The sequence below is a fragment of the Cervus elaphus genome, chromosome 30, assembly GCF_910594005.1.
Source record: "Cervus elaphus chromosome 30, mCerEla1.1, whole genome shotgun sequence".
Lineage (NCBI taxonomy): Eukaryota > Metazoa > Chordata > Mammalia > Artiodactyla > Cervidae > Cervus > Cervus elaphus.
The window spans coordinates 72322376-72336868 of record NC_057844.1 but is presented as its reverse complement, the minus strand read 5'-3'; the positions used below and the strand labels follow the sequence as shown (position 1 = coordinate 72336868).

The window sequence follows — 14493 nt, the reverse complement described above, 5'->3', positions numbered from 1 at the left end:
AAGTCAGACAGGTTGATTGCTCCAGTTCCATTCTTCTTTCTCAAGATTACTTTGGCTATTCGAGGTTTTTTGTATTTCCATACAAATTGTGAAATTCTTTGGTCTAGTTCTGTGAAAAACAAAGCCTGATTTCTTAACCATTGTTACATTGCTTTCTATGTACCTTCTGTCATGTGGGCTATCTCATTAAATATGGTTTTTATTGTCTCTTCTTACTCTGAAGACCTTTGAAGTCCCTGTTTTTTCAAGAATCAAGTTTTAAACTCTGGGCTCCACTGGCCTGTTTGTTTCTCAGCACATGGGGACTGAGGTGGGGAGGAGGAAAGGGGCTTGTCTGTGTGACCTGCCATATTCATCTCCACTTTGAGGTCTTGGCTCACTCTGCTCAGCCTCCTGGATTTCTTTCTCTTCTGTCCTTGATTTAAGTAAATGCTGCTGAGCCTGCAGCAGCCTCATGACCCTCTCCCAGCACTTTTGTTGACATTGATCTGGGGTTTTCATCTATGTGCACAGCCAGCCTCGTGTCAGTTGGGGGGTGATGCTGACTCCCTGGGAGTGTTCTGAGCCCTTGACAGCAGACTGTCTGTAGTGGTTCTTTAGTGTAGTGCCTGGTCCATGCTGGACACATCATGGGTGTCAAATAAATGCTGGATTGACTGAGACAACAGTTACAGGAAATGACTGGGTCCCTACAAAGGCCCAGGGTGGGTCAGTCTGCACTAGAAGCTGGAGAAATGCAGAGGAGGGAGCAGATTGGAGTTAGGCATTCCTGGAACATTGGGTCTTTTTTTTTTATTTAATTTTATTAGGTGGAGGCTAATTACTTTACAATATTGTAGTGGTTTTTGTCATACACTGACATGAATCAGCCATGGATTTACATGTATTCCCCATCCCAATCCCCTCTCCCACCTCGCTCTCTACCCAGTCCCTCTGGGTCTTCCCAGTGCGCCAGGCCCAAGCACTTGTCTCATGCATCCGACCTGGGCTGGTGATCTGTTTCGCTATAGATAATATACATGTTTCGATGCTGTTCTCTCGAAACATCCCACCCTCGCCTTCTCCCACAGAGTCCAAAAGTCTGTTCTGTATTTCTGTGTCTCTTTTTCTGTTTTGCATATAGGGTTATCATTACCATCTTTCTAAATTCCATATATATGTGTTAGTATGCTGTAATGTTCTTTATCTTTCTGGCTTACTTCACTCTGTATAATGGGCTCCAGTTTCATCCATCTCATTAGAACTGATTCAAATGAATTCTTTTTAATGGCTGAGTAATATTCCATGGTATATATGTACCACAGCTTCCTTATCCATTCATCTGCTGATGGGCATCTAGGTTGCTTCCATGTCCTGGCAATTATAAACAGTGCTGCGATGAACATTGGGGTGCACGTGTCTCTTTCAGATCTGGTTTCCTCAGTATGTATGCCCAGAAGTGGGATTGCTGGGTCATATGGCAGTTCTATTTCCAGTTTTTTAAGGAATCTCCACACTGTTTTCCATAGCGGCTGTACTAGTTTGCATTCCCACCAACAGTGTAAGAGGGTTCCCTTTTCTCCACACCCTCTCCAGCATTTATTACTTGTAGACTTTTGGATAGCAGCTGTCCTGACTGGCGTGTAATGGTACCTCATTGTGGTTTTGATTTGCATTTCTCTAATAATGAGTGATGTTGAGCATCTTTTCATGTGTTTGTTAGCCATCTGTATGTCTTCTTTGGAGAAATGTCTGTTTAGTTCTTTAGCCCATTTTTTGATTGGGTCTTTTATTTTTCTGGAATTGAGCTGCAGGAGTTGCTTGTTTATTTTTGAGATTAATCCTTTGTCTGTTTCTTCATTTGCTATTATTTTCTCCCAATCTGAGGGCTGTCTTTTCACCTTACTTATAGTTTCCTTTGTAGTGCAAAAGCTTTTAAGTTTCATTAGGTCCCATTTGTTTAGTTTTGCTTTTATTTCCAATATTCTGGGAGGTGGGTCGTAGAGGATCTTGCTGTGATTTATGTCGGAGAGTGTTTTGCCTATGTTCTCCTCTAGGAGTTTTATAGTTTCTGGTCTTACATTTAGATCTTTAATCCATTTTGAGTTTATTTTTGTGTATGGTGTTAGAAAGTGTTCTAGTTTCATTCTTTTACAAGTGGTTGACCAGTTTTCCCAGCACCACTTGTTAAAGAGGTTGTCTTTTTTCCATTGTATATCCTTGCCTCCTTTGTCAAAGATAAGGTGTCCATAGGTTGGTGGATTTATCTCTGGGCTTTCTATTCTGTTCCATTGATCTATATTTCTGTCTTTGTGCCAGTACCATACTGTCTTGATGACTGTGGCTTTGTAGTAGAGTCTGAAGTCAGACAGGTTGATTGCTCCAGTTCCATTCTTCTTTCTCAAGATTACTTTGGCTATTCGAGGTTTTTTGTATTTCCATACAAATTGTGAAATTCTTTGGTCTAGTTCTGTGAAAAACAAAGCCTGATTTCTTAACCATTGTTACATTGCTTTCTATGTACCTTCTGTCATGTGGGCTATCTCATTAAATATGGTTTTTATTGTCTCTTCTTACTCTGAAGACCTTTGAAGTCCCTGTTTTTTCAAGAATCAAGTTTTAAACTCTGGGCTCCACTGGCCTGTTTGTTTCTCAGCACATGGGGACTGAGGTGGGGAGGAGGAAAGGGGCTTGTCTGTGTGACCTGCCATATTCATCTCCACTTTGAGGTCTTGGCTCACTCTGCTCAGCCTCCTGGATTTCTTTCTCTTCTGTCCTTGATTTAAGTAAATGCTGCTGAGCCTGCAGCAGCCTCATGACCCTCTCCCAGCACTTTTGTTGACATTGATCTGGGGTTTTCATCTATGTGCACAGCCAGCCTCGTGTCAGTTGGGGGGTGATGCTGACTCCCTGGGAGTGTTCTGAGCCCTTGACAGCAGACTGTCTGTAGTGGTTCTTTAGTGTAGTGCCTGGTCCATGCTGGACACATCATGGGTGTCAAACAAATGCTGGATTGACTGAGACAACAGTTACAGGAAATGACTGGGTCCCTACAAAGGCCCAGGGTGGGTCAGTCTGCACTAGAAGCTGGAGAAATGCAGAGGAGGGAGCAGATTGGAGTTAGGCATTCCTGGAACATTGGGTCTTTTTTTTTTATTTAATTTTATTAGGTGGAGGCTAATTACTTTACAATATTGTAGTGGTTTTTGTCATACACTGACATGAATCAGCCATGGATTTACATGTATTCCCCATCCCAATCCCCTCTCCCACCTCGCTCTCTACCCAGTCCCTCTGGGTCTTCCCAGTGCGCCAGGCCCAAGCACTTGTCTCATGCATCCGACCTGGGCTGGTGATCTGTTTCGCTATAGATAATATACATGTTTCGATGCTGTTCTCTCGAAACATCCCACCCTCGCCTTCTCCCACAGAGTCCAAAAGTCTGTTCTGTATTTCTGTGTCTCTTTTTCTGTTTTGCATATAGGGTTATCATTACCATCTTTCTAAATTCCATATATATGTGTTAGTATGCTGTAATGTTCTTTATCTTTCTGGCTTACTTCACTCTGTATAATGGGCTCCAGTTTCATCCATCTCATTAGAACTGATTCAAATGAATTCTTTTTAATGGCTGAGTAATATTCCATGGTATATATGTACCACAGCTTCCTTATCCATTCATCTGCTGATGGGCATCTAGGTTGCTTCCATGTCCTGGCTATTATAAACAGTGCTGCGATGAACATTGGGGTGCACGTGTCTCTTTCAGATCTGGTTTCCTCAGTATGTATGCCCAGAAGTGGGATTGCTGGGTCATATGGCAGTTCTATTTCCAGTTTTTTAAGGAATCTCCACACTGTTTTCCATAGCGGCTGTACTAGTTTGCATTCCCACCAAGTGTAAGAGGGTTCCCTTTTCAGCATTTATTGCTTGTAGACTTTTGGATAGCAGCCATCCTGACTGGCATGTAATGGTACCTCATTGTGGTTTAAATTTGCATTTCTCTGATAATGAGTGATGTTGAGCATCTTTTCATGTGTTTGTTAGCCATCTGTATGTCTTCTCTGTAGAAATGTCTGTTTAGTTCTTTGGCCCATTTTTTGATTGGGTCATTTATTTTTCTGGAATTGAGCTGCAGGAGTTGCTTATATATTTTTGAGATTAATCCTTTGCCTGTTGCTATTTGCTATTATTTTCTCCCAATCTGAGGGCTGTCTTTTCACCTTACTTATAGTTTCCTTTGTAGTGCAAAAGCTTTTAAGTTTCATTAGGTCCCATTTGTTGCATTCCTATACACTAACAATGAGAAAACAGAGAAATTAAGGAAACAATACCATTCACCATTGCAACAAAAAGAATAAAATACTTAGGAGTATATCTACCTAAAGAATCAAAAGACCTATACATAGAAAACTACAAAACACTGATGAAAGAAATCAAAGAGGACACAAACAGATGGAGAAATATACCATGTTAATGGATTGGAAGAATCAATATTGTCAAAATGGTTATACTACCCAAAGCAATCTATTGATTCAATGCAATCCCTATTAAGCTACCAATGGTATTTTTCACAGAACTAGAACAAATAATTTCAGAATTTGTATGGAAATACAAAAAACCTTGAATAGCCAAAGTAATCTTGAGAAAAAAGAATGGAACTGGAGCAATCAACCTGTCTGACTTCAGACTCTACTACAAAGCCACAGTCATCAAGACAGTATGGTACTGGCACAAAGACAGAAATATAGATCAATGGAACAGAATAGAAAGCCCAGAGATAAATCCACCAACCTATGGACACCTTATCTTTGACAAAGGAGGCAAGGATATACAATGGAAAAAAGACAACCTCTTTAACAAGTGGTGCTGGGAAAACTGGTCAACCACTTGTAAAAGAATGAAACTAGAACACTTTCTAACACCATATACAAAAATAAACTCAAAATGGATTAAAGATCTAAATGTAAGACCAGAAACTATAAAACTCCTAGAGGAGAACATAGACAAATCACTCTCTGACATAAATCACAGCAGGATCCTCTATGGCACACCTCCCAGAATATTGGAAGGAACATTGGGTCTTGATGGGAGTGTCAAATCACTTATCCAGAATGTGAATCTTATCCAGAGTGGGGATAGGTCTGAATCTTCTGCTTGTTCTGTGCATCCATCTGTGTATCTGAACCCAACCTGACTGCACTTGGTGAAACTGCTCTCTAAAGAGAGGTGCCCTGCACAGCCAGGTGTTCATGTAGCTCTTGATGGCCTGGCTCCTGGGCCTTGTAGTAAGCTAGAAACACTCTTACTTTTTTAACAAAAGTAGTCTGTCTTGCTAGCCATCATAAAAGAAAGTTTATACCATGAGGCTTTATGCTAAAATTCATCTCTAGTCTGAAGGTGCTGTTGAGGCAGAATTCCCTCCTCTTTGGAGTTGGTCAGTCTAGTTTCTCTTAAGACCTTTGATTAATTGGATGAGGCCCACTCATGTTATGGAGGATAATCTGATTTATTCAGACTCTACTGATTTAAATGTAGACCTCCTCTAAAAATGCTTTCACTGTAATATGTGTTTGAGCAAGTGTCTGGGGGCTGGTCTGCCAAGTGTCTGGTTAATAAAATTAATCAACACACCCTCTTGAATCTCCGTATCTTCCTTTTAGCTCCTGGATGTGACTTTGTCCTCACTAAGCCATGTGTTTATGGATTTCTTTCCTTCTCTGAGCGCCAGACTTATTACAGACAGTGCCTTGTTCATTTTTGTAGTGCTCAGAAATAACAGATGCTCAGAAAATGTGCAACTGAAGGGACCTTCTAGCTCCATCATGTCTGGGATCCTGCAAATACCTAACCATTAAGCACGGTTGTAGTGGAGACAATGATAACTCTGATTCTCTGACGGATGATGTGATGCACCAGAGAGTGTAGCGAGAAAGGGGTCCTGTAGAAGGTTTTCAGGGAATTGTGCTCAAATACTTGGGTGAATTTTTATTTCTTTTCTACTAAAATGAACTCAATGTCTAAGGCCTGAAACTTCTTCCTATGTAGGTGTGTGCAGTAACATTAAAATTATGACCTGGGGAGAACTTTGAATTTTCCTGGTTCTAACTTTGTCAGGCTGCTTTGTGTCCTGATGAAGGACACACCTTTGATTTGGGAATAACATCTAAATTTTCTCTTCATGGTCGGAAGGTGGTCTTGGAATTTAGAGGTCTGTTGATGGTAATTTGCAGTAAAGGTAGGGCAAATAGCTGAGAATAAGAGTGGTGAGATTGTTTGTGTTGGAAACTGCTCGATGGTGTGTTGAAGTAATCTTGGAAGTTTTTTTTCTTTTAGATCCTATTAATAGAAACTTCTTCAACCCATTTAGTTTTACAACCCTATAAAGAATGTAGTTCTCTAGTTCATGAGAATCACCTGGTGTGCTTATTAAAACTAAATTATCACATCTTGGAGTTTCTGATTCACTATTCCTTTGCTGGGGTCCATCTTACTTATGTCTTTAGTAAGTGTCCCTGTGTCCCTGAAAATAAATCACGTTTGGGAAATGTTTCCATAGTTGTAGAAAGAAATCTAAAATGTACCTTAGCAAATGCAAAAGATAACAGAACCTTTTTAAAACTAAAATCATTTGAGAGGAAAAAGCTGTATTGATTTATGCTTGACTTTTGGGGGTCAAATTTAAATTTATTCATCTAACCATTCTACAAAATAACAAGTCTGGTGCAGCCTTGAGTATGGTGCAGATGAGTATATACAGTGGCAGGTAAGCAACTGCAGAGAAGTCCTTCCTACTTGCAATTTATGTTTCATCAAGTGGGAGATTAATAAAGAATCAAACACTGAAACCTGATGTGCATTTCTGTGTCAATAGTCCTTGGAAGGAAAAGTCTGAGGGGTCATGAGTCGCTTTGGCAGAGTCACTGGTGTAGTTTTGGAGGTTGTGGAGAAGTTTGAGCAGGGAGGGCTAAGCAAGTTACCTGGAGAATTCCATGTGTGGGGATGTGAGAGGTGGGAGGCCAATGCTTCACATTTCCCTGGGGATGGTCATGTGACAAAGGCCTTTTGTGGATAAGAAGGGGGATCCATGCATTTGAGGAAGCAGAAATGTCTGAGGCTGCAGAGTAGAAAGCTGGAGGCCTGAGCAGGGTACCATACAAGATCCTACAGGAAACATTAAGGTTTTTATCATCTCAAAACTCAGACTGGCTGCAGCCTGGAGAACAGGGCAATGAGGTGGGGTAGGGACTCAGAGCAGAGGCAGGGAGATGAGTGTGTCAGGAAGCTAATGCAGTACATGGTCCAGGGACGAGATGATGTGGTTTGGTTTAGGGTGAAATAGAAAGACTTGGCTAGATTTGAGAGCCGCTCAGGGGCACATTTTGAGTTGGGTATTAGGGGCGGGGAAGGGGGAGGTGGATGTCAGGCTCCTTTGGTTTTTCAGGCTGTAAAATCACCTGGATTCACTATGATAAGGAATGCTAAGAGAGAACCAAATCTGAGGAGATGACTAGTCTGGACTTAGTTTTGGATTCTGAGTGCATTTTAAAATACTCAGTGTGTTTGCTGTAAGACCCACCTCACTGAGCAGCCATTGGCCAGATTCAGCCTCCTGTCCTGTTACCTAACAGGTAGCAGCAATTATTGGATTATCATTTTCTTTCTTTCCGTACCTCTCACTTAGATGTGATGATGCTCAACTAGAAGGTGAAAAGGGCAGCAGGAGTGGAAGAAAAGGTCAACTGAGTTTACTGACCAGGTGGTCAGAACTGGGCAAGATTTGACCACAGATGGGCTGGAGGTGTGGTGGGCATGCAGAGTTTAGAACACAGTGTAGTGTTGAGCCCTGCTGCCCCACAGCCTCCTGCAGCCTGGGGCTCAGTAGACTAGGGGGTTCATCATCCAGAATTTCTGTTCAGGTCATGTCTGAGAGCCCTAGGAAGGAAACACACTACCCCTGCCCACCTTGGAGGGGGTGCGGTGGTTGATCCCCATGAGCAGACCTACACATGGTCTTCATAGTGTTGTGTCTTCTTGTTTACATGTGCTTTTCAGTTTCGTCTTTCCCATGTACAAAATATGAATGATTTACTGTGACTTTACAGGCCCCAGAAGTCCCTCTATTTTATCTTAATAAGGAAAATGGACTGAAGCTCTTGTCTTTGAATGACTCCAATAGGAATGTAAATATCTTGAAAGCACTATAAGTCTTCAGTGACTTTCACATCCAGTAAAATGTGTCTCTGAAGTTATATTATTCATAAAACTGCTTAGATTTTCCCCCACTGGCCACTGGGAAGTCAATCTTTTTGGCTGAAGTTCTGACTTTGGTATTTTCCCACACGATCTGTTCTGGGTCTGCACATCATCTGTAATTTATTTTCAGCTTTGTTTTGTTTTGTTTTGTTTATCAGCCTGAGCCCTAGAAAAAAATCAAGCCAGCACTTGTGACACCTTTGCAAGCTGGTTATGTGCTGGAATCTCGTTTAACCCCTGTAAGATTGTGACATCTTTCCTCACTCAAACCTATTTATTTGTGGAGAAGTGTTGGGAACTTCTGTCCTACTATGTACACACTGATGGTGTCTGGTATCACCAACTCGATGGTCATGAGTTTGTCAAGCTCCAGGAGTTGGTAATGGACAGGGAAGCCTGGCATGCAGCAGTCCATGGGGTCACAAAGAGTCGGACACGACTGAGCAACTGAACTGAACACATGCACACACTGAATATTGAGTTTTAGTCTTGGTAACACATTTAAGTTGAAATTGGCATTTGATTCTGTCTAGACAAGATGTACAATATATACATACAACTTTTTGCTTGTTGCTGTGTTAGCTCAGCCTGTGTAAAGCTGTAGCAATGCAGGTTGGATGGATCTGAAGAGCCCTATAGTCTATTCCTTCCCTTACTCATGATTTGCTGACTCTGTACAAGGCTTGGTCTCTGTTGGAATTGGAACTAGTGTCTGTAAGTGTGTGAATGATGAAGTGTCTATATCTCCTGTGTGGCATATAGGAGAATCCCTCATGGGATTCAAGGGTAGGGAGGACTGTGCCAGCTGGCGATGTCCTGACAGGTTTCCAGGAGGATTAGCTTTTGAGATGGACTGGAAGGATGGGTGGGTTAGTACTCAGGGCGTCCAGGCAGAGGCCACCTGGGGACTGTGGACTTAGGTGGTTATGGATCACTGGGGGATATTAAGTATGGTGGACACTCTCAGAGGTGTTGTAAAGAGATCAGGAGGGAGTGCTATTGGGGAGGGCTATGGAAGGAACTAGGGGAAAAACCCAACAACATTGTATCAATATTTGAAGTGATTAATAGCAAGTTAGACTCTGAAATTATGTTACTTCAAGAGTAAAGGAAAATTGGGAGATGGATGAGCTGTGGCGGAAAAGACAAGAGCTGCTATGTGACTGATGATGGGAGAGGTGATGTGGAGAGAGAACTCATGCTGGGGTGGTTGAGAGTCTGCAGAAGAGTCTTCATACCACCATCTGTTCATCCTGCCTCCTGCTGGACATGGGCTTGGGGTGGGTAGGAGTAGATGTGCCCCATGTTAGGTTCTCAGTGAGCCTGGATGAGAGGAGGAGGAAACGAGAGGATCGTATCTCCTGACTGCTGGTCTTTGAGAGAAATGCAAGGGTACTGCCTAGTTTTTCCTGCACAGAAGCAGGTTTTCATGATCAGTTTTTGCCAATTGTTCTTTTGAAGAGGAAGATTGCAATCACATTTGTAGCTCTGTGGTGTGATAGATGAGAATGTCAAGGACTTGAAGGCTGTTTATGATTTTTAGGGGAGTAGGTTCCTATTCAAATGTTCTCTTTCTCAAACATTCCCAGAAGCTTGTATCAGTTGCCCCTGTGTTGGTAGAGATTTGGTTTGCCTCTGGGTCCTAGAATTGCCCATATTAAAGCTGCTTACAAGGATAGTTTGCTTTTGTCTCACTCAGGAGTCCTTGTAAGGCTATATACTCTCTTCCTGGGGCTGCCTTTACAAAGTCACACAAACCACAAGACCTAAAATCACAGAAGTTTATTGTTTCACAGTACTGGAGGCTTAAAGTCTGAAATCAAGGTGTCAGTGTCAGCAGGGTCACGATCTCTTTGAATTTTGTAAGGGCGAATCCTTTGTCAACTCTGTTAACTTAAATGGCTTCAGACAAACCTTGGTTTTCCTAGGCTTGTAACTGACATCACTCCAGCCTCTGTCTCCATCATCATATGCCTGTTTTCTGCCAGTGTGTCTGTCTCTGCATCTCTCTTCTTATAAGGGCACTAACCACGGTGGATTCAGGGCCCACCCTACTCCACTGTGATCTCACCTTAATGGATTACACCTATAACAACCCTATTTCCAAATAAAGTCACATTTTGAGCTAACTAGGGTTAGGACATCTTTTTTGTGGTGATACAACTCTCCCCATAACAAGTCCCATGGCTAGTATGAACCTCCGTGGTGTTGGGACTCAGACTCTTTCTCTCCTATTATGTTACTCCACTGCATGTGACCTTGACCCAGCTGGCAGCCTCCAAGGCTCAGGCTGTAGGGTGGAGGAAGGTCCTGGATGCTGTCACTCTCCACTGACCTCGATTTAGGCAATGGCTGTGCTTATCTGCTTGTGAGGCTGGAGAGAGAGGCCCTCCTTGCAAACTGCCACGTGCAGCCAAACTCCAGGGTTTCTTACCACAGAAGAATGAGAGCAGATTTTGAGGATAGTCAGCAGTCTCTGTCACACGTTCATAGTTCTTAGGGGTGTGGGCAGTGGAGGTGGTCTCAGTTGTTTACTCAATTTCTCTACCACTGTAGTTTCTCTCATCGAGTTATTAATACATCTAACATTTGCAGGGCAAGAGAGAGTTTTCTGGCATATGTTTATGTTAGCTTTGTAGTGGTTCACAGGACTTGGTTTTATTCAGCTAAATCGCACTGAATGACTGCTAAGTGCTGTGAAAATAGCAAGAAGTGGAAGATGTAGCCATTCCTGTCCAGCCGGAGAGAAGGCACTGACTAAAGAGAAGAGATAAGTGACAGTGAAAAGATGCTTGTGAAGTATTTTTAAGAGGTAGAAATTTAATAAGAACATTTTCCTTTTAGAATGATAAAAAGTGATAATTAGTGAAAAGCAGTGATATTGATTTAACACACGTGAGAAAAGCAGAGTGTTCTTAAGTGCTCATATGAGGGTCACGACCCATGACAGGCAGAGCCAGAGTTTTCATTTGGCATTTCTGTGTAGGTCTTGTGTTTCCAGCCTGTCTTGTGCCACCTGATTGAAGAAGGCCTGGGAATGGCCTTCCTCTCTATGTTCCTAGCAGTGTCACATGGTGCTTGGTGCATAGTGGGATTCAGTAAATATGTATGGAATAATTTCCTATCAGCTCCCATGTTTATTGCTGGTAGCACAGTACTCTTGCCTGGAAAATCCCATGGATGGAGGAGCCTGGTGGGTTGCAGTCCATGGGGTCGCTAAGAGTCGAACATGACTGAGTGACTTCCCTTTCACTTTTCACTTTCATGCATTGGAGAAGGAAATGGCAACCCACTCCAGTGTTCTTGCCTGGAGAATCCGAGGGATGGGGGAGCCTGGTGGGCTTCTGTCTATGGGGTTGCACAGAGTCAGACACAACTGAAGCAACTTAGCAGCAGCAGCAGCAGCAGCAACACAAAACTAAAGCAGTATAAAGGTCCAGGTTCTAAATGTGTTGGATTTTGGAGCTATATTTTCTCCCTAGGGAAAAACTTGTAAACTGAGAAGTGTTGAGAAAGTTGCAGATAGACTCGTGGCCAGGCACTCTATTTATATCATATATACACACATGCATATACACACATTATACACATGCATACTCCCTTATATAAAGAACTCTATGTATACTATATGTCCTATATTATGAATGTACATACTATATGCTGTAATAATAGTGTATATTATTCTATATATTAGTTTGTTCTGCTGTGAACTAACACTTCAAGTACAAATGGCAAAACAATTTGTAGGTTGTATAGATTTTTACTGAAAATTCCAGGAAAACAATTATTTTGTTGGTGTTTCATCCCGCAGATTAAACTATCTATGTTTTTCCTTTTTCTGTAGAACTTTTTGTTACTTGATGAGATATCACAGCTCAACACTCAACTGCCATCAGATGACAAAACAATCGTGCACATGAAAGATTTTACTGCTTTTTGGGATAAGGTAATTAGTCCTCCATTCCTAGATCATGATTGCTAATAGATAACTGTGACATAGATTTATTGGCAAATTTTGAGATTTTACCCATGGTGTAAAATGTGACTTGCACATTTACTGAAATTATATTATAAAAATTCTCAAAATCAGGGATAAAATTTGCAACTAACAGATTACATGTAAAATGAGCCTAAGATGTTTGATGTATTCTCTATTTCATTTTCAAGAGACCTTTCAACATATTAGCACATCTTGAACTTAAAGTACATATGTTTGTAATGTTAGAATTTAGAGGACTGGAGAGACACAATGACAGAGCAATGCCAGATCTGAAGCCTGAACAGGGAGGGAACTCAGTGTTTGGCCCTGGGAAACTGTAGATGTGGGGACAGGAAGCTGAATGTATGTGGCTCATTATTTTGTTGCCATAACTGAGTGAAAGTAGTAAAATAGAACTCTCAGTGTCAGACAAGAAATGAGTAGAGAAGATTAAAAAAATATTTCTCATGTTTAAAAATTTAGCTTCTTATTGATAGATTTGTAATTCCTATAATACCCAAGTCTCCTTTTTGGTGATGAATAATTGTCATTTTTTTAAGTATGTTAATGTTTTAGACATATTTTCAAATGTTTTTTAGTATGTTTATGTTCAAGACAACATAAACAGATGGAGAGACATTCCATATTCCTGGGTAGGAAGAATCAATATTGTGAAAATGACTATACTACCAAACAGATTCAGTGCAATCCTTATCACGTTACTAACGGCATTTTTCATGGAACTAGAACAAAAGTTTCACAATTCTTATGGAAACACAAAAGAGCCTGAATAGCAAAAGCAGTCCTGAGAAAGAAGAATGGAGCTGGAGGAATCAACCTTCCTAATTTCAGATTATACTACAAAGCTAGAGTCATCAAGACAGTATGCTACTGGAATAAAAACAGAAATATAGACCAACAGAACAACATAGAAAGCCTAGAAATAAACCCATGTACCTATGGGTACCTTATTTTTGACAAAGGAGTCAAGAATATATAATGGGACAAAGACAGCCTCTTCAATAAGTGGTGCTGGGAAACTTGACAGCTACATGTAAAAGAATAAAATTAGAACACTTCTTAACACCATACACAAAGATAAACTTAAAATTGATTAAAGACCCAAATGTAAGATAAGAAACTATAAAACTCTTAGAGGAAAACATAGGCAGAACACTCAATGAGATAAATCAAAGCAAGATCTTCTATGACCACCTCCTAGAGTAATGGAAATAAAAGTAAACAAGTGGGACCTGATTAAGCTTAAAAGCTTTTGTACATCCAAGGAAACCATAAGCAAGATTTAAAGACAATCCTGAGAATAGGAGAAAACCTAATACCAAATGAAACAACTGACAAAGGATTACTTTCAAAAATATATGAATAGCTCATACAACTCAATGCTAGATAAACAAACAACCCAATCAAATAGCGGGAAAAATACCTAAACAGACATTTCTCCAAAGAAGACATATAGATGGCTCACAAACACATGAAAAGATGCTCAACATCACTCATTATTAGAGAAATGCAAATCAAAACTACAATGAGATATCACCTCACACTGGTCAGAATGGCCATCATCAAAAAGTCTACAAACAATAAATGCTGAAGAGGATGTATAGAAAAGGGAACACTCTTGCACTGTTGGTGGGAATGTAAATTGATACAGCCACTATGGAAGACAGTATGGAGATTCCTTAAAAAGCTAGGAATAAAACCACCATATGACCCAGCAATCCCACTCCGAGGCATATGCCCTGAGGAAATCAAAATTGAAAAAGACACATGTATCCCATTGTTCATTGCATCACTGTTTACAATAGGTAGGACATGGAAGCAACCTAGATGTCCATTGACAGATGAAGGGATAAAGAAGTTGTGGTATGTATACACAATGGAATATTACTCAGCTATCAAAAAGAACACATTTGAATCAGTTCTAATCAGGTGGATGAAACTGGAGCATATTGTACAGAGTGAAATAAGTCAGAAAGAAAAACACCAATACAGTATATTAACACATATACATGGAATTTAGAAAGATGATGACTATGACCCTATATGTGAGACAGCAAAAGAGACATAGATATAAACAACAGACTTTTGGACTCTGTGGGAGAAGGTGAGGGCGGGATGATTTGAGAGAATAGCATTGAAACAATGTATATTACCATATGTGAAATAGATGACCAATCCAAGTTCGATGCATGAAACAGGGCACTCAAAGCCAGTGTACTGGGACAAGCCAGAGGGATGGGGTGGGGAGGGAGGTTGGA

General features: G+C 40.9%; 1 protein-coding gene across 1 annotated transcript in view; it reads left to right on the top strand.

Moving 5' to 3' along the window:
• LOC122686763 (ATP-binding cassette sub-family C member 4-like) overlaps window positions 1-14493 on the top strand; it is a 201940-nt gene that overhangs the window by 44712 nt on the left and 142735 nt on the right. The window contains 1 exon segment of the mRNA XM_043892002.1: window positions 12080-12181. Coding sequence (XP_043747937.1) covers window positions 12080-12181 — 102 coding nt within the window.